Source organism: Gorilla gorilla, chromosome 7 (genome assembly GCF_029281585.2).
Source record: "Gorilla gorilla gorilla isolate KB3781 chromosome 7, NHGRI_mGorGor1-v2.1_pri, whole genome shotgun sequence".
NCBI lineage: Eukaryota > Metazoa > Chordata > Mammalia > Primates > Hominidae > Gorilla > Gorilla gorilla.
The window spans coordinates 115,397,957-115,425,493 of NC_073231.2; the positions used below are offsets into that span (position 1 = coordinate 115,397,957).

At 40.1% G+C, this 27,537-nt stretch overlaps 1 protein-coding gene across 13 annotated transcripts in view; it reads right to left on the reverse strand.

Moving 5' to 3' along the window:
* Window positions 1-27,537, reverse strand: part of SYBU (syntabulin) — a 117,233-nt gene that overhangs the window by 6,712 nt on the left and 82,984 nt on the right. For 12 of the 13 annotated variants that reach the window (XM_055347984.2, XM_055347985.2, XM_055347988.2 and 9 more), the window contains one exon: window positions 5,177-5,279. In XM_055347984.2, coding sequence (XP_055203959.1) covers window positions 5,177-5,279 — 103 coding nt within the window. Of the gene's footprint in view, window positions 1-5,176; window positions 5,280-26,777; window positions 26,961-27,537 lie in introns of those variants that run through there. The other variant, XM_019032726.3, reaches the window with a different exon arrangement.

Below are 27,537 nucleotides of genomic sequence, written 5' to 3' on the forward strand. Positions count from 1 at the left end.
AGGTTTTTGAACTCATAATCTCCTCTGCTTAGAATGTTCGCCTGCTCCCTTCTCTAAGCCCCTGGATACCAGGATACTTCCTACTTCGAGACTGATGGGAACCTACTCTAAAGAGCCTTCTCTATATTCTTCCTTCCCTAGGCCAGTGTAGGCGCACTCCTTAATGCTCCCTAAAACTCTGTGCAAACTTCTACCATTGGACTTATCACATGGCGTCACAACTGCATACTTATTTGTCCTTCCTGCTAGGCTAGGGCAACCTTGAGGGCAGAAACAGCCTGTTCTTTCTATCCTCCTACTTTTGATACATGGTAAGTGTTCCCTAAAGGACTGCTGAATAAATAAACCATGTGTGAGTCATTGGCACTGCCACTTAGTAGGAACTTAGGCAAGTGAGCCACTTAACATGGGGATCAAAACACACACACATGCACACACACACCCACCCCTTTCCTACCTTCCTCACAGAATTGATGTGAAAATCAAATCAAAGAATGCATGTGAGTACATTCCACAAGCTATTAAGGGTAACTCAACTGTAGAGTATTATTAGAGGATAAACTTGTTCAAACTTCACCATTAATCCTGACAGAGATTTGACACCCAGTAGTGTAAGGAAGCATCTTGAGAATGTTGAAATTACTTAAACAGGATAAAGTTCTATGTCAGGAATATTACTTGATGGCAAAAAAAGAGAAAACAAGATAGCTTTCATATAGTAGTACTGCTTTCTGACAAACCTTTCTTTGCAATTTTAATTACAGCTGTATCCAACTGACATCTTAATGAGAAATGTGTGTAAATGTGAAGGCAAGTGTGCATGTGGGTACACTTGGCTTCAAAACCATGATTACTTATTTACAATCAAATATAATTTCAACTGGCTGTCAACCTTGCAAATCAGACATAAATAAAACGTAACCAAGTTCTAAAGTTAAAGTTATTTCCTTTTGAAATCATTCAAATGAACGCCGCTCTTCTCTTCGTGAGAAGAGGACACTTTATACGGAACAGATGGGCTGATGGCTTTGTGACAAAACCAACTTCAGCAGCCCATGGTAGAAAGAACTTCATGAGTAGCTGAAAGGAACATGTACCCTGGTGTGCATTTTCTTTTCCATGCTTCACTTCTAAGTCTGGCATCAACCAGACTATTTCTTAATCTGATTATGAGAAATATGGAGGATTAGCTATTACACGTTAGGCAGGAATGTAAAGAGCTATCCCATATTTTGACCTGGGGAATTTTATTACGAGTTAACTTCCACTGAGGACCTTCTGTGACCCTGGCGCTGTTTCAGGTGCTTTCTGAATATTGATCAGGAAATAAATTATCAGACAGTTTGTAAGAGCTAACTTTTTAAAAAGAAGCAACATGCTTAAAAATATCAGTTCTCTTCATTTAGTAGTTCAAATGCTAACATGTATAGGTGCAAACTCATTATAGGCATTGATAGGAAACATTTTCAAAGGAGACACTGAGATTCCATGTTTGTCATGGCCATGAACTGTGAAACCCAATGCTGTCCTCTTCAGCCCATCCCAGATCCTTCAGTCTGGTGGACAAGAAAAACGCAGTCCACAAAGAGGAAAGAAAATTCTGCTGACCCTGAACCCTTCTACAAACCTGAATATGTAACTAGAAGGTCAGAGACAGAGGAGTGAAGACGAAACCTCATGAGTGACTCAGGTGAATTTCGATTCCCTGACCATGGCTCTGGACGTCAGGTAATATCATCATCATCATCATCATCATCATCATCATCATCATCATCATCACCATGATCTAGGGTTGAACTGTGTCACCCCCTGCAAATTGATATGTTGAAGCCCTAACTCCCAGTACCACAGAATAACGGGGCTTTAAAAAGTGATTAAGTTAAAATGAGGCAGTTAGGGTGGGCCCTAATCCAGTTTAACTGGTGTCCTTATACAAAGAAGGAATTTGAGCAGACATAAACAGAAGGAAGATGCTGTAGAGACACAGGGAGAAGATGGCCACTACAAGCCAAGGAGAGGAGCCTCAGAAGAAGCCAACCCTGCAGACATCTTGGTATCAGACTTCCCTTTTCCAGAACTGTGAGTAAATACATTTCTGTTGTTTAGGCCATCCAGTCTATGGTACTGGGTTATGCAGCCCTAGCAGACTAATATAATCATTACCACCATGATTACCATCATAACCACCAGCAGCAGCAGCAGCAGCAACAGCAACAGCAACAGTACCATGTCTCCTAGTATTACTTTCACCCCTACTGACAAAAACCACCTTTTACCAATGCTTTCACTAAGTTCTGGGCATCATGTCAAGCACTCACACATATCATCTCATTTAACTCAGTGAGGTAAGATGCTATTATTATCCCGTATCCCAAAACAGGAAACTAAGGCTTGGGGTCATACACCTGATAAATAATGGAGGCTAACCTCAATCCCAGGTCTGTCTGAGTCCAAATCCCAAAGGTTTTCTTTTTCTGTCTGATTTTTATCTTCCAAACAGATTCATGTTTTAGTTTAAGAAAGATAATTCCTTAGAAATATCAGCAGAGTTGCCCTTCTATGAGACAAGATAATCTGTAAGCCTTTAAAGTTTTTGTTTTAAAAATAACTTGTCAAAAATATTCTCACCAACTCCACCTGTTCCTCACATGTCCCACTGATTGACCAATCTTCCTGTTAGCCTTCCTTCAGGGAGCTAATTCTCCACAGAGAAAATTCATTCACTACATGGGGAAGCAGCCAATTGAAAGGATCACAAACTACTACAGAGTTTGGCAGAGATACCCAGCTACTCTAGAGGAGCTGCCCCCCATGCATGGCCCTCCAGAACACAAAATTTATGTGAAATTCCTGAGATAGTCCATGACCAAAATCTACTGATGGTACTCTGTGCCTGGGTGAGATTCTTTTATTTATTTATTTATTTACTTACTTACTTATTTGAAACAGTCTTGTTCTGTTGCCCAGGACTGGAGTGCAGTGGTGCAATCTTGACTCACTGCAACCTCCGCCTCTCAGGTTCAAGCAATTCTCCTGCCTCAACTTTATGAGTAGCTGGGATAACAGGCACCCACCTACATGCCCGGCTAATTTTTTTTTTTTTTTTTGTATTTTTAGTAGAGATGGGGTTTCACCATATTAGCCAGGCTGGTCTTGAACTCCTGAACTCAGTTGATCCACCCGCCTTGGCCTCCTAAAAGTGCTGGGATTATAGGCGTGAGCCACTGTGCACGGCCGAGATTTTTAAAAACTGAGGATAATAGATAGAACACTGCCATTTTCAATTTTCCATCTATTAATTTTTGTTAAACCTTTGAAATCTATTATTGCTTGGCTATAACAGATACTAATATAAGCATTCATCTGATTTGCATATAATTATATTTGGCTATTTTATGTTTAATATGTCAAATTTTGACCATGAATTCTAGACTAGAATATTTTCTCTTAGTCACTCTGTATTATTGACACAACCTTGGAATTTAACCACAAACACAGATTCCTTTGAAATATTTAAGTTGGCTTCATCTACAGGCCTTCCTTTTTTTATCTTTTTGCCTTTCTATATTGTTTGATACTTTGTTCCATGTGTATGTCATAATTTCTTGAGTGGGTTATATAAATGGTTTATTCTTAGAGCAAGCCACATCTGATTTACACAGAATGTTTACATTCATGTCCTATAATCCCAGAGGCACTTTATTGCCAAAATGGTGGTGGTGGGTGGGGGCTGGGGATAGAGCAACTGTGCTTTATTACTGTGGACTTCACTCTTTTGTTACAGGTTTGTCTGGCTTCAGCTGTATTTTTAATGATAAAACTGTGCCCTGGGTATCTCAGGTCACCTTATAAACATCTGCTAAATCTTCAGCTTACCCAAGAGAAATAGAAAATATTTGCTTGCTGAGTCCTGGAAAGGCAGGCTTTTGGAAACTAAATAGATTTTCTCCAGGAAGAGACCTTAAAAAGTCACACAGTCCAACTGTCTTTTGGATACCGTGGCCCAGGGGGATCAAGTGATGTGACAAAGTCAGAAGCCAGGTCCCCTCACGTTCTGTGGCTCCCTCCATAGCTTTCTTTAAGTCTCTGCTCAGAGCTCAGTTCACCACTGAGGTATCCTAGGACCCACCAAGCTAAAATATACCACAAACCACATTACTCTCTATCTCCTTCCCCTGAGTGTTTTTAAAAATAATTATATTATTTTTCAATTTATTGTCCTTCTTGTCCTACTACAATGAATATAATTTTGTGGAGTTTTGTTTCCTCATAGTAGATGCTCAATAAATACTTGTTAAATGAATAAACAAAGCCACTGGTGGCAAGCACAGAATCCTGGGGCTTACAGTCCCTCCCACTGAATGTGCATAGTGGCTCCCATGTCTCATAGTCCTCTCCACCAATTCAAATAACATCAATGGAGAGAATTGGTTGATGCTTGCTATGCTCCATGCTCTGACTCAGCATTTTACTTTTATTAACTTGTTTAATCCTAACAATAAACCCTCTGAGGTGGCTGGGTCTATTTCACAGATAAGGTAAACAAGGCATGGAGCGGTTAAACAACTTGCTCAGAGCCACACAGCCTGGAGTTGGTGGTGCTGGCATTTGAGCCAAGGCAGCCTGGCTTCAGAGCCCACACACCCAGCTGGTGTGCTCTATGGGGTGGCCACCATGCCTATGAACTTTACTACACTTTCTTCACTCCTTCCCCAGGTAAATGCTGGGAGTGGTCAGGGAGTAGCTGCTTCCTTCACAGAGGTTAAAAATGGAAGTCCAGCTAGAAGAAAAAAAGGGTGAAGTCAGAGGCTTCACAGCTAACAGACTCATAGATTCACGGAGGGGAGGTAGGAGGGAAGTGGGAGACCACTAGCTTCCTATGCAGATGAGTACACAGGTGAGTAAGGGAAAGAGAGAAGGGACAGAAGGAGGAGTGGGCATAGAGTCAAGGGTTGGATGGGAGACAGCCATGGATGGACAAACACAGGTGAGCCATGTGACCACAGTTGGCAAGACAGGAAAAACTACCAATTTAAAATCACTGTAAAAAAACAAAAAGCTTCACTGAATAATAAAATATGAATGGACAGTAATCCGGGTGGTTCTACAGATGCACAGGTGCAGGTGAGTCACCTGTGTAAAGCATCTTAATTACAGAGCAGGAGATGGTGCCTACTTGCGTGAAGAAGAAGACCGCTTGCTTCCCGCAGTCGACATATGGACCTCAGGAGCGGAAATGCTGCCTGTGCTGCTCGAGGAGCTAAAATCAGCTTCACTACCTGAAAAACAACAGGGGAGAGAGAAGCGTGAGGGAAAGGAAACTAGAGAACACACCGGCCAGTTCCCTGCCTTCCAGGTCCCTGCTCCCTGCGTTTGCACACTATTGGCAAGTGCCAAGATTCCAGAGCTTCCAGGCTCACAGCATTTTCCTCAAAGCAGTCAAGAGAAGGCCCAGTACAAGAACATCATTTCATAAACACAGCTAAGATGCACAGTAAGGCTGGTTTCATAAAGAGGCCAGTCTTCCTGCAGACACTGTCAACAGTGACCCAAGAGCATCAAGAAATGCACTGTTCTCCCGTATGTGAGGCTCTCACTCCACAACAACGGGCTCACCCTACTTCAAGCAAAAGAAAAATAAAATACTTATCAGTCCAAGAGTAGTTTTTCCAAGAGAGTTTATCTTTGGGCTTCTGTAGTCAGCTACTCATACTTCAATTTGGCACGTTAGGTTTGGAGACAGTTAACCAATGAGAGGCAGTCAGGAAAGAGCAAAGCCTGGGCTCCCAGACTGCTGCACTGGCACTGTCTGAGGACTGACTTTCTCTGACTGCAGTTTTGGTTTTTCTTTAAAGAATAGATCCTTAACAGAAAAGCAGAAATTTAACAGTGATAGAACCTGTAAATTACACTGAAATTTGGAATTTTAACTTCAGGGTGGGATTACAGGTAGGGATGTTCATTAGTTTGCAAAGATCACATGATACTTTGAGTACAGACTACAGGTGGGTGTGTAATTATAATATAAACATGCTGTGCAGTAAAATAATTTATATAAATTCATTCTAACAAAAATATGTAGTTCTGAAAGAGTAATAATGGAAACATTCCCATACACTGCCTGGGGAAGTGAGGGGAGGTAGAAGAGGCAAGCTAGACAATGAGAGAAGAAAAAGAATTTTTTAAAAACGTGAAGTACCATGTGCTTCTGAAAAATAAGTCTAGGTATACAGTTTAATTTGACCTTGTTGCTCAACTCCTACCACACAATTTGTGCCTTTTCTGGCGTAGAACCCAGAGCCAGCTCACATTTCTGAGCTAAAGAAAATATGAATAGCCTAATCCTTGATTTTCTAACAAGCAGTGAACAATAATTATCATAACAATGGCTATTTATTGAGTGTTTACTAGGTCCCAGGCCCTGTTCACGATGCTTTCTATGCTATATATTATTTAATATTGACATCTTTGTAAAATAGACATTAATCTCACTATTTTACTATTGAGAAAACTGAAGCTGTTTGCCTGAAGCTTATAGGTGATAAATCCTGTCCAGGACCAAATCTTCATGCTACTTCTCCCATACTATGCTTTGTCCTCAGAAAGGCAGTAGGAAGAAGCAGGGGAACAGGAGAAGTTCTTAAACTATACATTACCATCTCCCTGAAAGGTCAACATGAACCATAGGTACAGGATGTGGCCAGACTCTGGCCTACTAGGGAACAGATTTCTCTTTCTGATGGCCTCTGTTAGTTTTGCTAGAGAGGAAGGTAGGTAATCACAAGGCAGAGAGAAGAAAAAATCCTTTCCCTGGTTTCCAGGAGCTCTCAGGAACTCCAGCCTCTAGGAAGTCCAGGTCTCTAGGAAAGAGACCAAGAATGACCCATTAGCCAAATGACAGCAGTGACTCCTGGCTCCCAGTAGAATTCTGGGAAGATTAGCATGGTAGTTTATCAGAACTGAGACCAGCTATTCCTTCTGGATTGCAGAGACTTTGTCTAATGATGTAATGAGCTCCTAGAAGCTCCCCAAACTTAATAAGTTGACTCTAAGGAATACACTGGTTAAACTGTAGTAGTTTACAATCTGAAGGATTCATGATTGGTAATGCAGTCCAGCAGCATGAGATTCCTGACGGCCTAACTCAACCAGCTTTGTTTGCTAGTAAATTATCAGGTTGGTTATTAAATGATAAAGGTAGGCGATTTTCAAAAATAGATCCTTCAGTTACAGCCATCAGGTTTAAGATGTTATTTTCTAATGTGAAATTATTACTCTGAAAAACACTCAGCTTTCATTCCTTTCACAAAAGCCCATCGATTATAATTGAACTGCTTGCGTAAAAGCAGAAATTCTAGAACAGGAACAGATAATTGCGGAAAATCCATTGTTACCCCATGGTGCTTCTGATCTGTGGTAATTATGTTCTCTGAACTGAAAGGACAACTTTGTTCTACATTTTATTGCTACTGGAACTCAATATACTGACTTTTATGTATTTGCAGGGCCTAAGGTCACTTTGTTTCAGCACTTTCCTCTCTTACCTTCTGTACATCTGAAAGAGATTAGAAGGCACATTCGGGTCCCTGCAGCTGTATTCAGGCCTATTTGAATAGTACGATAGTGAAAAACGTATATACTACTTCACAACTATTTCAGTTCATGAATTTAAAAAACGTAACCTGGTTAATGCAGTGTAAAAATCAGTGAACTCTTTTTAAGGGATACACAGGAAAGCTAAATGTAATACATCATCTGATATACTTTCTTCATGTACTAAGCAAAATAACTAAGAGAAAAGCTGGAGACCTAATCACACCCCCCGCCCCCGCCGCCATTTATCTATTAGTTGGCAACAAAGATACAAGGAAGGAGAGGCATTCTTTATTCATTTCCTTTAAACAGTGTATGCAACTAAGGTATTGTTTTCAGTGCTCTTTGGGGTTATTAAAATCACGCACAGAGTACCTAACCTAAAAACATAGAAACTCGGCTGGGCATGGTGGCTCACGCTTGTAATCCCAGCACTTTGGGAGGCCAAGGTGAGTGGATCACCTGAGGTCAGGAGTTTGAAACCAGCCTGGCCAACATGGCAAAACCCTGTCTCTACTAAAAATACAAAAATTAGCTGGGTGTGGTGGTGAGCGCCTGTAATCCTAGCTACTTGGGAAGCTGAGGCAGGAGAATTGCTTGAACCAGGGAGTTGGAGGTTGCAGTGAGCCAAGATCATGCCACTGCACTCCAGCCTGGGTGACAGAGCAAGACTCCGTCTCAAAAAATAAAACAAAAACAAAAAACAAAACAAACAAAAAGAAAAAACGTAGGACCTCAGCTAGACAGCCTGGATTCAAAGCCTGCTCCTAACCCATATTAGGTGGAAAGTTTTAGCCAAGTTACTTCACTTCTCTGTGTCCCAGTTTCCTAATTGGTTAAATAAAGATGATACTCATAGCACCTGCTTCATGGGTTGCTTGTAAAGAATGAATGTCATCCTCAGCAACAGTCTTTGTTCCTCATCAATATTGTTTTCGATCAGCTGCCAGGTTAGTGGAGTGTTATCCCAGGACTGAACAGACAGGATGAATTTGATGACCTTTAAGATAATGCTCTGATGCCAAACGCTTGGTGACTAAGCATCCTGCTGCAGAAAGCACTTTTCCAACTCTCAAGAACCTACACCCAGTGGCCTCCAGAAGTTCTGGCAGTTTTTTGTTTTCATAGCACTGCTGAACTCTTTTGAGAGATATTCCTTTTATTTATAACGTTAGGATAATAAGCGTTCTGTGCATGTATGCTAACGCCAGGGAATTAGAAAAGGAAGGAAAAATGAAAACAAAAAGAATACGTGCCCAAACTGATAACTAACTAGACTTATTTTTAAAGCACTGCCTATAATCTGGTCTCTTAGGACATTATTAATTTTGCCTGTTTTCAAGATATGGAGCAGTCCTCATACATCAGAACATCACAGTATAGAACAATCCTGAGATCTACTAAGCAGTATTAAACCATTCTAAAACACTGATTTAAGTAACCCCAAGCCCTCTCTTATCACTGCAAAGCTATCAAATTAATTCAGGTTGGACCACCTCAAATAGAGGCAGTAAATTAAAAAAAAAACAACCCACCTAGTTCCCACCCTTCTCTCCCATCCTCCTTCTCCACCCGTCCCCCCAAAATACACAGATTTTTAAATTTACAGGTCTCCAGGGAGGAGAGAGGAACCATTTTCACTGAAGCTAAGTACAGCTATTAAGAAGCAGCAGGAGCAACGGACACACGCAATTATAGAAGACGCTATTAAAAGAAGCTGCTCTAAAGTACATTCAGTAGAACGGACTCTTAACTGCTAAGGCTTGGGGGGCCCAGCCAAGGTATCCAAGAAACGCTTCACAGCCTAAACAGGGTTTTTTGTTTTAGTTTTTGCAAATTACTTTCCTGAACCCCGTATAGGTATTTATCTCAGAAAGGGCATATTTGGTTAAATGATCAATACATTGATAAGATACATATACAGGTGTTGTTTTTTTTTTTTGCATTTTGAGAATAAAAGTATTCTTGAAAAATTGTAAATGTAATTTCCATTTATATTATAGTTTCAGAAAATAGTTTTCTTCATTCTGATTGATGTTTAGTTGATGGAGCTGCCATATACTTAAAATAACATACACACACACATAAACAGCTAAACACAAAAGAAGAGAAGTTCAAACTTAAAGTATTTAGAAGTGAATAATTTGTATTGATAAATCCAACTATATGAAATGAAACTGCTTATGGGAAAATAGCAAGGTCAAAGACAAATAGATACACTTAAAAAATATTTCCAACACATGATAAAAGGTTAATCTCCTTAATTTACCAGAAGCTCATAAAATTAGAAAAAAAAACTAACAGAAAAATGGGCCAAGGACATATTAGGCAGATGAAAGAAAAAGAAAAACAAATGGCTGATACTCATGAAAAGCCATATAATTTATCAACACCACTAAAAATATAAATGAAGGTAAGGAGACTGTTTTCATCTATCTGATAGGCAAAAGAGTCTGATAATACCAGCTCCATTAAGGGTTTGTGAAAACAGAGTTAGTAAGAGTGTGAATTATGCTACATGCATAAAAAAGAAAACTGTACTGCTAGGAATTTATTCTGCACATAAGGATCCAAAAAGACAACCTAGTTGTCCATCAACAGTGACTGGTTAAATCAGGTGGTATAGCAGCAGCCTAAGAGAATACTCCGCCATCGTGAAAAGGAGTGACATGATCCTGGGTGTGAAAAGATATCACCTTGAAGTGAAAAGATATCAAACACCTGTTACTAGATGAGAAAAACAAGATGCAGAAAAGTGGGTATGGCAAGTCTGCTTTTTTTTGTGAATAAATCTTTAGATAATATGTAACCTGCCATATGCACAGAACATTTTTCTTGAGGGATAAAATGATCTGTTAATAGCGGTGTCTCTTGGGAACAGGAAAGTGTGGATATAAAGAGACTCTTATTTTCATTTTATTATCTTTCTGAGCAATTTGGCTTCTCTAACCATGTGCACATTATTCGTATTATAAACTATATATAGGAGTGCACTGATGTATGAACAATCCATTTTTCCTTTTAAAAAAATGTAAATTTTTATGGGAAATTTTTTATAATAAGAGTAGTCACACCATATTATGTAGTATTAAAAGAGTTCTGGAGTTGAGACACCTGGGTTTGAATCTTGGCTCCTCTACTTGCTCTCTGTGGTGCCTCGAGGAATGAATTTACCCTCTCTCTGCCTTAGTATCCTCATCCATAAAATAGGGATGAGGTTATTAATATTAAGAATTGCTAAAAGATTATGGAAATTCAGATGAAACATGCAAAGAAATTGAACAATGCCTGGCATATAGCAAGCCCTTAATAGTACCATTTTAGCTGAAACTACTGGTACAGTGGCCCAAAGGCCAGAAGATGGCTTCTCAAAAAAGGTCTTGATTACATCTATCCCTTAAAAAGACCTATAATAGGAAATGCTTTTTTCTACTCATACATTTTTATAATTACTCTTTACAAAAGGTGGTTTTCCTTTTGCCATTGTTCAGCAAAGAGCATGTTTCTGTTTTTTAATTCTCTTTCTGTGTGTGTGTGTGTACAATAGGGTGTGTGTGTGTGTGTACAATAAGGTGTTTCCAAAGACCCTGATTCTAAAAGAGACTCCCCATGGATGCCTCCAAAAAGTTCTGGAGTCTCTTGTGGTTTAGAACTCTGCCTTCTGAAAGTCCCAGGGGAAATACTAGTAGGTTTACTGCAGCTCTCATCTTTGCAGGGCCCAGTCTCCTGAGCTAGGTAGCTTGGAAGGTCTGAGAAAGGGAGGAGGCCTTAAGGAGGCCAAGAGGGTCAGAGGCAACACCACCCAGTTCACTCCTGTACCTTGGGCTGGCTCAGCTACCTGTCTAAGCAGAAATACAGGTGACCCATCTGCTGAACAAGAAGAGTGAATCAGAGAAATGATAAGCAAAGAGGGTGTAAAGAAACTTCAATAAACAAGGAGAAGTGAAAGTTTCTGACCAGAAGTAGCTATAAAGCCCAGCTCCACCTGTCACTAGTTGTGTATCTTGACCAAGTTTTTTTAACTTATCTAAGCCTTACTTATATATGTATACACATACATTTTAAAAGGTTAATTTATTATTTATTTAGCAAAAAGTTATTGAGCACCTGCCATGTGTCAAATCCTGTTTTAAGTGCAAAGATAATGATTCCCATCCCATTGGGTTGCCGTGAAAATGAATTGAGTTAATGCATAGAAAGTGCTTGACACACTCATAAATACGAATCTTAAAATTATTATTAATAATGCAGTGGTTCCTAAACCTAACTGTGCATGAAGATTTATCTGGGAAGTTTAATAATAGTGCAGATTTCTGGGAAACTCTCACAAAAATTCCAGTTCAGAAGATCTGGGAGGAGGGTGGCCCAGGCATCTGCATTTTTGATAATTACTATAGCTGATTGTGCAGCAGGTGGTCCATGAACCATATTGTGAGGAAGAGAGCTCCAAAGGTAAAAAAGTGCCTGGACTTTCTCTCCAAGTTCTGTCAAATTGCAAGAGCTTTCTTCACTGCGATGTGAACAATGAGTGAGCAGAAATGAAGACAGACAGGCCAGCAAAAGGAAGAGGAAGAAATTCACGGGCAAAGTGCACAGGAGAGAAGAATTTAATCTACAGAATGATCTGTACCCCCACGGCTCTCCAGAAACACTTGCCTGGAGTGAATACATTATCAGAGGACTGGAGGGAAAGACAGAATGTACATAAGGCACAGGTTGTTTGAAACTGGGCCAGTTCCAGCCGAACTCATGTACACAAATGTTGGTTTGCAAAGCTAGTAGGATACTTAACAGCTGGTTCATGGTTCAAAGTCCTCATAATCCTGTTGTAAAAGAGAAGGGGCCAACCAGTGTGCTGTTGAACATGTCAAATGCCATTCAGCAGAGAAATAACATTTCACAATCCAGCATACCCTGCATTGGGGTTATTCCATCAGTGCCAACCTGAATTTTCCGTGGCAGACATGCTTCACAGCATCAAAGGAACCACACACAGGCATTCATCATCTCCCACACTGTCTCAGCTCAGGAACCACTCCAGTGGCAGGCATGTCCAACGGGCAGCCCTCCCCCCACTGCCTTTCACCCAACAGGTCTGGGAAAGGTTACATCCACCGTGGTCATAAACGTCATCCTAGCTCATTATGTTGGGGACCAAGTAATAACAGAGCAAATCCTCCCTGAAGTATTTTACAGACTTGTACATGGGACTTATCTTTGATTTCTTGTCAAATTTACTGATGTGAACTGAATTTCTGCCCCCTTAAAAGAACTAGCTGGAAAGCCTGCTGCTTCTATTTAAGGAGAAGCATTTATCCAGTGTTTACCAAAATGAGATGCCTGCCCTCCTGTCTGGCAGGAAAACCTAAATCAGGAAGAGCAGCACTAATGGTGGTGCTGGGTGCGGAGCAGGGGTGTCATTGCAGGAGGCATTCATAGGGGAGGAAGGAGGTGATGAAGGACTGGGAGAGAAAAATGGGGAGTGAGACACCAGGAAAGACAGAAGGTCAGGACAGGGCTAGGATTTAAGTCTATGACTCAGTCCAGAATATAAGGGAGAAGGAAAAGATGAGAATGTTTTGGAGTCACCTCATTCTCCACTCTTCTTCATCTCAGTGAGTTGGTGCTGTCTGCTTGCAATTCTAGACCACAAATGGAATAAAACACCCACTTAGTGGGAAACAGATGACATAATTCACTACTCGTTGCCAAGACATCCAATGGGGCCCTAAAATAATTTTTTTTAAAAAAACTCACTTCCTTACTTAAACATGGCTTTTCTTAGTTGACTCTAAGACCTAACAACCTTGACCATTCAACCCCCATCTTCATCCTCACTGTGTGACAACTTCCAGGGCACACCATCTTCTCAACCCACAGGTTCCTTTCTTCCCTTGGCAGTGGCACTCAGAGTGTCAGGAAGGTTGCATATGTCTCGCACGTGGCTCACTCCCTGGATTTTCTCAGTAGCACTGACCTCCACCTCCACTGCATTTAAACAGAGCAGAGTTCTGACACTGGACTCAGCCATGCTCCCCTTCCAATATCTTGACGTGCTTTCACCCTCCTCTCTCTTTCTCACTTGTACTTTCAGTCTCTATGAAGTTATTTCTCTCTGCCTTTTTAAAAATAATATGGTTTAGTAGTTTCAGTTACTAGCTGTGTGACCTTGGGGAAGACAAGCTCTCTGAGCTTCATTTTTTTCTATGAAAGGAGAATAATAATAGTATCTATTTCATAGAGTTGTTGTAAGGATGATGTAAGATAATATATGTAAAACATGTAAAAATAGTGCTGGCACTCAGTAAGCACTTTAAAATTTCACTATTATTTTTACTTTTCTTCTTATGATTACCCTCTCTGAACCATATCAAGGTCCCAACACATGTGAGGCCAAAATCTGGAAGAGCTTAGAACAGTGACAAGGAATGAGGCGAGGCTGTTGCGTAGTGTGAGTGGCAAGAAAGGATTCAAAACAAGCATGAAAATAAAAAAAATAAAAGATGGTCCTGGCAGAGGATGGTAAAAATTCTTCTTTTAGATTATAAGTCAGTGAGTAAATCCTCCTTAGCTGTATTGACTGAATATCCCAATTTCACAGGAAGGCCTGCAGCACACTAAACAACAGGGAGCTAATGACCCAACCCTTCTTATAGGGTCTGTGGCTCACAAATAACACATGGTGAGAGCTGTTATCTCCACATCAGTTCATATTTGTGTGTCCTCCAGCTTTTTTCTAGCACACGTGGGCTGAGACCATAGCCCTGCCTTCAGAGAGAGGCAAATGTCTTAGGAGGGACTCAAGTTAGGTGCTAAGAGAGGTCAACAATGGGAAAGACTGTTTCCTGCTGGAAGCATGAAGACTTCATGGGGGAGGCACACTGAACTAGCCAGGTTTTGAAGCCATTTACAACAATTCAGGACTGTAGCATGCAGAGCTGTGGAGACAGCACAGTGTGAAGGGAACAGCATACAGAGATGGTAATGCTGAAAGAATTAGAAGCAACAGCAGGGAATGAGGCAATAAAGGGAACTTGGAGGCAGGCGAATTTAAAACCTTCCTTAGACACAGGTCCCAGTGGTTGCCACTGGTCAGGTTAAGAGTTGCTCATATTTGACACACAGGTCTTTTTCATTTTCTAAAATTCCCACTTTCACTTCTCTAATAAAATATGCAAACATATTACCTTACTCAGAGAGGTGAAAATGAAAGAAAAGGAAGCACATATTTTTCCTATTCTAGGGATCCTACAGCCACAATTCTGTCTGAAGTGATTCCACTGACAACCCTTAATGGTCTACTGATCCGTGCCCTTCTTGATCTCCATTTAGAGGCTGAACCTGCTGACATGTGTGAGGTGAGGAAGTGGCAGGTCAGAGAGTGCCATATGAAACTAAGCATGGAACTATTTTTCTATACGTGAGTGACATTTCATTATTTTCTCTGTGACCTAGAAAGTTGTTCTCTCAATGTATTTTTTAAAAGAGTCTCAGATACAAAGAACTGGATTAATCATAATTCTTGGTTTTTGACATTCTGTCATCATTGGCCCATGCAAGGCTATCTTTAATTTATTTATTTACTGACTGCTCTGTTTAGGTATTTATGTTTTGTTTATGTTTAATATAATAAATGAAGAAACCACCAATCCATCATAAAAACTAGAACAGTGACACTAACTTACATGCATGTGGTCTTCCTTTATCTTATCCGCTCTTCACCATTTCCTTGCATTCACTTTTACAAAGAATGATCACATCTATGTATTTTTAAAAGGTAGAATTTGAGGATTTTTGTTTTATTTGTTTTTAACTTTTTAAAATAAAATAGGTTATCATGATGTATATAAAATCTTTTGGAACAATTTTCATTCAATACTATATTGCGAAAATTCTCCATATAGTTGTAGTGTGTTCATTTGACTGCTACATAATATTAGAGTGTGTGATTTTTATCCATAATTTATACTTCATTCTCCTGATAATGGGAAAATGAGTTGACTTTATTCCAGTTACTCATTTAGCTAGATTTTCCATTCTGATAAACATGTATTTGCATTTCCAGAGTCTAAGAAGAAAAATCAAGAGGAAATCTACTCTTAATAATGTATTCCATAGGCAAAAAGAAATGCTCTGTGGATCACCTGTCCTTACAGATTTGTACTTTTACCCTTCTTCCTATAATTATGAATAATTAAAAGTAGTTATGAAGAGCAAAAGTAAAACTAGAATCTCTGTTTTACCTTATTCCAATTTTAGGGTCCAATATGCCTAAGGTGACCCGTTGTCTCATGGTAGCTCTGACCCTGAATAGCCCTCAAAGATCAGGAATTACTTGATGTCCTGCTGAGTCTGGCTTAGGTCACTTCACAACCCTGTACTTAAGACTTGGCAAGGAGATGGGCCCATGAACATGAGAAGCTGACCCAGAGTTGCTGGATTATGCATACAACCTCATCGAGGGAGAAACCTCTTGTCCCAAAATGGGGAGGAAGAGTGATGGGGGAAAGCTTCCCTGACGGTATGTGCTGGTGTTTAATGCAGCCCAGAACTTGTTCCTAATTCCAAGGCCTAATTCCAAGTTGCAAGCGAAGAAAAGATCTTCATTTTAAGGCAAGCCCCACTGTTTTGGAGAAGGAGAAGCCACCAGTTAAGTCTCTATATTAAAGCTGGGTGCAGTGGCTCCCGTCTGTAATCCCAGCACTTTGGGAGGCTGAGATAGGCAGATCAATTGAGCCCAGGGGTTCGAGACCAGCCTGGGTAAAATGGTAAAACCCCATCTGTGAAAAAAAAAAAAATTAGCCAGGCGTGGTGGCATGCGCTTATAGTCCCACTACTCGGGGGACTGAGGTGGGAAGATCAACTGAGCCCTAGAGGTTGAGGCTGCAGTGAGCCATGAGCATGCCACTGCACTCCAGCCTGGGTGACAGAGTAAGGCCCTGTCTCAAAAAAATTTTTTTTGAGTCTATATGAGGAAGTAACTGCTATGCTTTTTAGATGTTACAGGCAAAGTAAAAATTTCTATCTTTTGATTTTTATCTAAGCATCTATGTGTTAGAGCTGATGACTTGTCACTTCAAAATGTCTTTGTGAAGTTAAATGTCTGTTGAGCGAGTCAGGCAATTATGGGATAGATTTTAAACCATCCTCAGTGAGTCAGAAACATGTTTCCCAGGTGGTGCTGATGCTGCTGGTTTGGAGCCACTCTTTGAGAGTCACTGTTTCAGAAGAATGAGAAGATGACTAATTTAGGAGCAGAGGTGACATTCTGTAAGATTAAATAACTTATGGGTAGAGGTGAGACCCAGTAATATATGTTTTAATAAGCCCTCCAGGAATATGGATGCTAAAGTTTGAGGACCACTGCCCTAAGACAGGCCTATGCCTGAGATCCCCCAGCAGCTTCCTGAATGGCTGCCTCTGACAAAGTGAGAGCAGCCGGCTTGACTGTAATTTGACATACAGATACACACTGTAGTATATATTTTGGGAACATTTTTACATATTTCACATCCAAAATGAGAGAACTGCTTAATTTACTTGGCATAATACTGAGTGGTACTAACCATGCTGCATGTAATTGACAATATGTTTTTAACAGCTGTGGTTAAGAGCAGGTGCTAGCATCAGCAGATTCAGGGCTCAAATATCCACTCTTTCATTAATGACAGTGTGACCTCAGGCAATCACTTAACCTCTCTATGCCTCAGTTTACTCACTGTAAAAAGGGACTAAAAGAGTACCTATCACATGGAATTTTTGTGAGAATTAAACGCCATAATATGAACTACTATAAGTGCACAGTAAATACTCATCATCATCATCATCATTAGCCTACTTATCCACGTGTTTGGTGTGTGTGCTGCTAAACACTAAATTTTTCTAATAATTCTTCCATATGGGCACTGTAGACTATCTAAGTAATGTGATTTAAGAAGGAAAGGTATTTATTAAGTGACTAAACTCTAAATACAAGTGATAAGTTGTAGATGACCTAGTTTCTCTCAGGAATAGTTAGAAATGGCTTGTTATGTTCACACCCTGTTCAAAGTGCCTTACAGGCATTCTCATTGAATCTTCATATCAAGCATATGAAAGAGGTACAATTATTATTCCTATTTTACAGGTGAGGAAAGTAGACAACAGGTAAGTTGCTGGTCACACAGCCCTTATGTGGGGATCTGAAACATCACAATAAGATTCAAAATATGCCTTAAACACCAGGAAAGTATACCTGCATGGAACTTCAAGACTTGGGGCAATTTTGCCACCCTCACCCCCCATCCCACCCAAAGTGTTTGCTTGCTCTTGCAAGGGGCACACTGAAACCTTTGAAAATACATTTACAAACAATCTGCAATAAAAAGTCTTAACAAAATCATCACTACTCTATTCTGTATCCCCCACCAGAGAGCAAACAATTAGTGAACACAGACTATACTAGCAAGGAGACTGCCCTTGCACAGTAAACCCTGGGGCTGTGTCATTCATCTACTTTCAACAAAGATAATAGGATTGAATCTTCATTCTTAAGCAAAAAGTTAACATAATAGAAATACATTTTAAAGAAGTGTTGCCATTTGAAACATCAAATAGATAGGGTTTTTTATGGTACAGTCTGAGGACCACCTGCATCAGTATCACCTGGCCTCTTTGTTAAAAATACAGATTCTTGACTCATACTCCAGATCTGCTGATTGAAATTTCTTTAAGTCAGCCTCATAATCCATTTTCACAAATTGCCCAGGTGATCTTCTACGCACAGTAATGTTGAGAAATCACTACAACAAATGCTTCTTGTTTTCAAATCTGTCTGTTTAGTAACTGTGTCATCTGTCTGCTCTTTCCCATCCTGAATTCTCCACCTGAGGCCATCATCATTTCTCACCCAGAATTACTGAAACAGCATCACACTGTGCCCAGCTGCTCCTTGTGGCCCTGAGCAATTTGTCTTCCACACTACTCCAGAGAAGAAACCTCATTAGGCAATTCCCTTGTTGAAACTCCTCAATGGCACCCTGTGTCCATAAAGTCCAAACTCTTTAGCATGATTTACAAACCCTCCATAATCTCTTCAGACTGTCATACCATAACCACTGCCAATGGAACCATTCACAGTTTCCTGAAGGAGGCACGATAGCCTCTAGACCCCCAGTTTTCACACATGCTGTTCCCTCTAGCTGGATTATTTTCCCATCCCTCTGGGCTTGGCTAACTACTACCTGTTCTTCAGGTCTCAGTTTAGCCTTGAGCTTTACTTCCTTCAGAAAGGGGATTAGGTGGCCCTCCTTTATCTGACCCCACCCAGAATTTAACAAGTATTTATCACATTGCACTGCAATTGCCTGTTTGCTTTAACATATTTTCCAGTATGCTTGTCAGCTCCTTGAGGGCGTGTTCTTTTGTATCCCCATGTGTCACACAGGGTTTAGCACAGAGTAGGTGCTGTTGTTTTGAAATGTTATTTCACAGCATTAAAAGTTTCTCCACCATTGGCATTTAGGGATAGCTCCTCTTTCTCCTATTTTGCCCTTTAGGTTGGATTGACAGACTGCTGTTATTTCCAATTAGGACAAAAATACTCTCTTCCACTCCTACTTCCAGTCTGTATGCCCAAACCTCTTAAAAGTCAAGTTTTCAGCCCAGGATTCCAGCATGCAAAAACCACGCTAACTGCAAAGACCTCTGTCTTGTTCATCACTGCATCCCCAGAGCCAAGAGCACAGAGCCTGGCTTATAGGAGACTCAGAAGAACATTTAATGAATGAGGGAAGAAAGGTACCAAAAGAACTTACATATATGATTGCAGAAATGGTATCATTAACTTTGAGAAACTGGAAAGGATGGGAGGTAGAAGATTGGAAATGGGCAAAAAGTCTGCAAGTCATGAACGTAGAGAAAAGATAAATTCTGAAAATCACCAACTGCTGTTTGGTGTTGATCTCCAGTAAAATTGTAGAGAAAGTCCTTTAATAAGGCAAGAAGGAGCCAGCAGGAGTTCACTGGGTCAGATGTGAAAAACAATCTGCACTTCCTTTTCTGACAGAGTTATCATGGCCACATACATCACATATTTGGAGTTCAGCAGACGTTTAATGCAAACACTTAGGATACTCTTGTGAACAAGGTCGACATGTGTGCATTGGGTGATAGCGCAGTCCAGTACCCACGGGATGTTGACAAATGGACTGTCTGTCAACCTCTAGGGAAATCTCTAGTAACACATCACCTGGCCCTGGTGTTGTCCATATCCTATTTAACATGCTTTATTAATGACATGAATGAAATCATGGATGGTATGGTGTTGGCAGCAGACTCTTGATTACACAAAACCTTGAAGGGATAACTAATGCATCGGATGACAGCATCAGATAATAATGCCACTAGCCACTGTGGACTCAGAGCCTATTCTGTCAAGAACTCTACAGCTGCTATTTCCTTTAATCCTTCCTCCCAAAGACATACAAGTAAAGACCAGGAAACCAAAGTTCTGAGTGATGCTGAGACTCACCCCAAATCACAGAGCTACTAAGCAGCAGAGCTGGCTTGTCTGACATCACTCTGCTTGATCCTTGTGATCAGAATTCACAAAGATCTAAGATCAGGAAACCAAGACAACAATGTTCAATCTAGTCCATCTCAACTATGCGTTAAACACTTCCTAGGCTAAGGCGCTGGATGGGGGAGGCATGGAGAAACAGTTCCAATGCTCAAGGGTTTCCTAGGAGGAGTTAGGCTATACAGACAAACAACCAGGATATAAGGCAGAATACAATGAGTGCAAACAGAGAGGGCGGGCACCCAGAAAACACAGAGGAGGAAGAAATCTTCTTAGCTAGGGTGAAGGGATGAGGGCAGGGGAATATGTCATGGGAGAGATGACACTTGAGATGGCCCTGATACACCAGGAAGAATATAGTGTTGGGGGCATGGACAGGAGTTGACCTTGGGTGAAAGAGATCACATGAACTAAAACACAGAGGAAGAAAAACACAGGGCATGTTTAGTATATATATGGAGTCCCTTGTATGGCTAGAATATAGTCATCATATGAGAAAATGCAGCCAAAAAGGTGAGTTGTAACCAGAGAGTTGAAAAATGTAAAAATTATGCTATGGGCAAGAGGGAACTATGACATACTGAAGGCAAGAGAGAACCATAATGAGTTTTGTTTGGGGTGGTAACATGAACAGTGATGCTTTATGAAGATAACATGACAGCAATATCTGAAGGAGAGACTGGAGGCTGGTGGGGAATTCAGGTGACTGTTACAGTTTGGAGATGGGTCATAAGGTAAGGGAAAAGGAATGCTGAAAAAGGAGACCCTTTCCAGGTAGCTCTTAGGTTCCACAAAATTAACTGTATGGGTTCAAAATCATTTGACACTCCAGGTGGACAAAATGATTAAAAATAGAAAAAGGATAAAGTCAAGTTAAACATTAAAAAACACCTTTACCTTATGCCATATGCTTGACTGCAGTGCTACCCACATAAAAGAACAATTGAGTGGAGATACGTATGTTTGGAAAAGCAAACAAAATGGGAAATATCTCAATCAAATGAAAAGAACAATGTCTCTTATATATTGCCTGAAGAATTTGTGAAGAATTGGATAATCTGATAAGAATGGATTGAGGTACTCCAAGATCAATACTAGATTTAACCTCTGTGTAATTTTTTTTTTTTTTTTTTTTTTTTTGAGACAGGGTTTCACTCCCATCGTCCAGGCTGGAGTGTAGTGGCATAAACTCGGCTCTCTACAACCTCTGCCTCCTGGGCTCAGGTGATCCTTCTGCCTCAGCCTCCTGAGTAATTGTGACTACAGGAGCATGCCACCACACCCGGCTAATTTTTGCATTTTTGGTAGAGACAGGTTTCATCATGTTGACCAGGCTGGTCTCGAACTCCTGACCTCAAGCGGTCCACCCACTTTGGCCTCCCAAAGTGCTGGGATTACAGGTGTCTGTGTAATCTTTAATGTAAATTTCGTTTGCAAGCACAAACGTCAATACAATAAAACAAATAAGCTGGGTAAATTCTGGCAATTTCTGGCATCTGTAGGGAGTGTGAGAACAAAAGCAAATGGAGAAATGGAGGGCTTAGTGGCATTGGGGTTGTTTTTAACCCTGACATGTGTTCAAGGAACTCAAATGAGAAAGGGAGAAACAGAATAATGAAGTCACAAGAAAATATTTCCAAGATAAGTCCTGGCAGCACAACAGAGAAATGCCTGGATCAGGTGATGTGGTCACAGGAAAGCAGGTGGAAAGCAAGCGGAACAGCTCCTGTACGCCTGCCCTGGGACACCTGTGCAAGGACCACAGAGCCCAGTGTCCACCCCAGGAGGGGACATGCACTTGGGATGCCTCGCTCCTACTTCTGTCTTCCTTCTCGAGCTGGGGTGGAAGCCGACAAGAGGCAAAGAGCTCTGTCTCCAGCAGCAAGCAACAACATTTCACCTCATACCATTGTCTATCAATTGAAAATTATTCTAACTCTCAAGCTTCTGAACAAAATGTTTTTGAACTCCCACTCATCCTTCCAAAAACATTTTCTACAAATCCTGGTGTGGTCTATAGCACTTAAAATGAATGAAGCATACTCACAATTGGATTTTTCTCTGCTCACAAATTATGCTTTGCATTTCCTTGGACTCCTTTAGTGGAACCTTCCCCAGGATCTCACTCTCAGTGACATCTGGCACAAAGCACATGTTCCCAGGCCAACCCTTTGCTTGCCCAGCTACTCTGCCCCACCCCCCTACACAAGTTAACTTTTAAATTCAAGTGCACTCAGTGTTCTCTACTTTCTCCACCCCTTCCCTCTCCAGCCCACAATGTTCTGTGAAAAACCAAAATAAAATGGAAAAGCAAAGCAGAGTATTACGAAAAATAAATCAAGGCCACTCTTTTTAGGACCATCAAAGAGTGTTTGCATGGCAGTAAAAACAAGGGAATAAGCAGGCTTTGGAAACAGTAGTTTTGAAAATACCCCCCAACATATTGTAAAGGGCACATATCTAAGCTGGTAACATTATTTTTAAAGTGCAAGGAAATGTTAAAACACACATTTCAGTACAGTGGTTACCCCTGGGGTAGTCAGAGAATAGGATCTGGGAGGAGTGTGCAGGCAGCTTCCCTGGTGGTAAATCTTAAAATGGAAGGTGAAATCACAAGTTTTGCTTTATTATTATTCTACCCAGCTCATGCATATGTCACATACCTTCTCTTTATGCATCACATTATATGCAGTATTTATAAAGAAATAAGGGAAGCAGCAAAACTGAATTTAAAACAAAAGTTAATACAATGCTTATCAGAGAGAAATAAAGAAAGAGAGAAGGAGAGAAAGAAGAAAAGAAAGAAAAAAGAAAACATGATCTTATTCCTAGACAGGTTCACATTCTAGTAGAGAAAAGAGCCATCTAAAAAGTTATTATTAAATACAACATGGTTACCATAACAATAGAATTAAAAAAAAACACTGCCTCTAAGGGCATACATAGTATTTAAGTTAACAACGATTGCATGTGAAGTTCAAATCCCTAAGTGTCTTTGCCTTAAAAATACAGTTTTACCCTTTATAAGTATCAATATTGCATTACTTTTCCTGGGACCCTTCCCAGACCCCAGAGTCTAGGTAACATGGTCATCCTCTGGGCTCCCACTGGACACTACACTTCCTCCTGAAACATATCACAACATACAGGGATCCCCTAGTTTATTGTTGTACCCAGTGCCTGGTCACTGCCTAGCACATTAATAAACATTCTTTTAAAAAAACAAATGAGTAGCATTACCGGGTTCAGTTCTTTTAAATGGTAGCTGAGACTGAGAAGAAAAGGAAGGGTGGAAATGCTGAGTTGCAGAATCTTATCCAAAACTTGAGAATGACCCAGTGTTGCATGGGAAAAATCCCTTTACTGTCCCTGGTTCTCTGGGCTGGGCAGTATAGGAGGCTATGGAGCAATCTGCAGATTCTAAACCATTGCCCTCTATGTACTAGTGCTTCTAAGCTCGTGGCTTGGATCTTTCACTTCTTCCTCTAACGATGAGGGAAAAGGCATTGGATGTCAGGCAGTAACCCAGTATCGGATACAGGCATAGCCTTCATCTTTCAAGAACAGTCAGGCCCGCCAGTAGTCTCGGCAGAAATCAGATCTTCCTGGCAGAGGCCCACAGAGCCTGCCTATCTCAACCTCAGAGGTGAGTACAAGAAGCCAAACACTCAGGAAGATCCAGTTTCCCTGAATAATGTTGCTGCCATGTAAGACAAGGAAGCATCCCTTCCTCTGAAAGTGCCACAAATTCTCCTGATGGAAAAGGATGCAACAAATAGAAACGTCAGCTGAGACCTCAGAAAGCTCCCCAGATATGACCCGAATATCATGACAGAAGCACCAGGTACCAGCAAGCAACTGACAAACTGTGCACCATCAGAGCATGTGCACGCGTGACTAATAACAATGGAATAGAAAGTGGGGCATTATTTTGTTCACAGACTAGCAGAATATAAGTAAAAGTCACCATGCTAGTGGGGATATTGCTAAGGATTTAATTGTTCCATTGCAACTTTAAAATAGAAGGCTTATTCTAGCTAGGCCATCTGAGTGATATTGCATCTGAAATTATGTTTAGCTAAACATATTCAGCATGTATGAACATACATTGATTCCAAGTTCCCAGCCTCTCAAGACCTCATTTGAAACCACATCCTACAAATGCTACCCCCCTGCTCCTTTTTTTCATTCAAGTGACTTGGTATAGTCCTTGGTGCACATGCCACGTTCTTTCCAGGGAAAACAGAAGGAAAGAAGAGAATATGCCAGAAGAAGTGGAAATTAAAGTGGCATTAAAATAAATATAAAGCTGCAAAATATAATCTGGGTCAACTCTTCATGCGTTTTAAAATAAGCACCAGCAGGCTCAGCACATATGGCATTGGTTTTATGTATTTTTTTGGCTCAGATGTCACACAGAATTAGTGCAAAAGGAAAAATCCCAGCATGGGGCCTATTTTTATACAGATTAATCAATCATTTCCCATCTCCTCCTCTCCCATCATTCCCCAAACTTTGAATCTAATGAAAAATGAAATTGCTTTTTTTCAAACTACGTCATGGAAATCCTTTCAGGAAAAAAAGGAACTTAATATTTGAACCTAGATTTTAATCATCACATTTTAAATTCAAGTTGTAAATATTAACTAGATTTATACTATGGCTCAGACTCTTTTATATTACATATTTACTGTGGTATCTTACCCATTTTGTTAATAGCAAAACAATTTCATATATATACATACATACACATATATATAGCTATTTAGCAAAACAACAAAGCCACACATTTGAAAAGGAAACAAAAACCACTACTGTATATTTCACTTTTTGTTAGGTACATTCTCATGTACATAAAATCCCACAATTCCCATCAAAATGTTAAGCACATAGTAGATTCTTAGTAAGTACTTGATAAGAAATTTGATAGGCTGAATCAAATTGAAACAAAGAATTGTTCAAGCTATTAGCTAATGCCTCCCTTGACTACCAGGCATTGAAAAAATGATGATAACATTTATAGTAATCACAATACAATAGAAGTTAATTTTTTTGTATGCCATATGCCATTGATTATTTCACTGAATTTTCAAAGCAGCCTTATGTGAGGGGTACTCTTACTATCTCCACTACATAGAGGAAAGAAAAGTTTTAGAGAAAAGAGTCAGATATTTTGAGGTTAAAAAGAAATCCCATACTATGCTGGTTTTTAGAGGTGGGCAGGGGACTTCATTGCAGATCCACTGAGAAAGGGATATGGGGCTTTATACTGTTAGTGCAGTAAAAGTTTGGAGAAAGTGTCATCCACATGGTTTCCAGGGCTCCAAAATCATGATCTCTATAGAATTTCTCACACACCCATGTTTGTCTGCTATTCCATCTACTGTTAGAAATTATACTTATGAAATATTAAGTTAATCACCTAAAGTTTGACCCCAGTGACAAAGCCAGGGACAGAGTAGTCCTTGGTACATTCACATTCTCAAAGGGTGGTATCTTTTCACTGTTCTGGGCAATTAAAATTGAGCCATGACTAACCGTTGGAAAAGACGACATAAAAACAGTATGCCCTTTGCCTAAGTAGTCATGAGCATAAAAAAGTAAACAAAGTTAACAATCTAGCATAATGCTGTGTTCACTTTTTTATATGACTAAAGATGAATTTCTCTTATACTAATATAGTATATGTTTTGCTTTTTGTTTAGGGCTGCCAGATGTCAGCTATATATGTGAACAATCTAAATATCTTAATTTTACACAATTTTAAAGTTACCGAACTAAAGCTGGAGTTACCATAAACATAGTATTTCTTTTGTTTCTACTAACTAATTTTACCACCACAGGCATTACTCATTTGCCCAGCAGATGAAAAGTACTTTAAGATGACTCATGTGTTTTACAACACTACAAACCCAACCTTTATGCTCTTGGAATGTACAGTAAAGAGGAAGTGTTAGGTCAAATTAGTTAATAAAAATAAAAATGTTCCACATCCCAATTCCATGAACATTAACTGTTTCAGAATTTCTACTGGATGCCATGTGAGAAAAGTAAATTAAAACTGGCCAGAGAGATGTGTTCTGAGTAATTTTCATGGTAATCAGGCAGACATGGGTATTCCCTTTCCTAATCACGCGAACAGGCTCTCTCTTGATAATAAATACATCATGTTTCAGCCTACACAGAGGCCCACTTCAAACTATGTGCAGTGCCAATTAGCGTTAATTGTGGCTGTGTTCATCTATTCCCTTACCACACCACTGGTAAGGCCAGGCTTTTCATTTACAAATGCAACATGCAATGCTCATGGTTGGAAGAGCATTCTAAATGTGATTGCCAATGGTCAGTCTTTTTCATTTTGGCATCAAATTGACTTACAATTGCACAAATAGACTTATAAATGACAAAGAGTATTTAAAATAACACATGTGTATATTTTTAAAAGTTTAGTTATAAGACCATGCATTCAGAGTATCTCAGAGGTGAAGATGAAAACTTGTTTTAGGCTCCATTTTGGCCTACCACAACTAACTTACACACACACACACACACACACACACACACACACAGTCTAGCCTCTGTGATCCAATATAATTATTTACTTACTGTGACTAATACTACTTACTTAGAAGGTAAGCTCCATAGACTTTCATGGCAAACATTGCCTCTGCAAACAGCCTCCCAGCACAGGCTGGGGTATGTCTTTTGCAGAAATACAGTGTGTGCAGCTCATATCTCAGTAGAGTACAGTCTCAGAGTGGGGTATCCATGGAGACTGAGCCTTCTGCATGTGCAGGGCAAGGAAGTTACTCTGCTGGCACCATAGCAACAGGAGGCAGAGGGAAAGCCAGCCTATCAGGGAAGAGCACAGGGCCTTCTCCCTGGTGACTGCAGTGTTCCAATGAAACCATCGCCCTCATGAATGGACACAAAGGATTTGAAGAAATACCAAATTGTCAAATAGAAGTAAATGCCTACACAACAGTCAAGATGAATCCTCGGACAATATTGGAGCAAAACATATAGAATCTTTCCACATTGATTATAATATCCCAATGGGCAAGCAAGAAATTATATCAAACCCCACACAGCCCTAAATTTTATGGCAAACACAAATTTTATGGCAAACACCAAGCACTTTGAGAAAAATGCTTGGTGTACTCCATGAATTCCAGCTATTTAAATATGCATGACAATTCACAACACTGCCCAGAAGAAAGGAACAGGGGAGCCTGATTATTCTGAGGACAGAAAATGGAATACAGAGCTCTCTGGAACAAGTTAAGGCAGATTCCCTCTAAATAGAAGTTTGCTCAGAAAAAATGTTTAGTAAGCTTCCACCAAAGCTCTCTATTATTTCAGAATAAGTCTTACTAAGAAGGCAT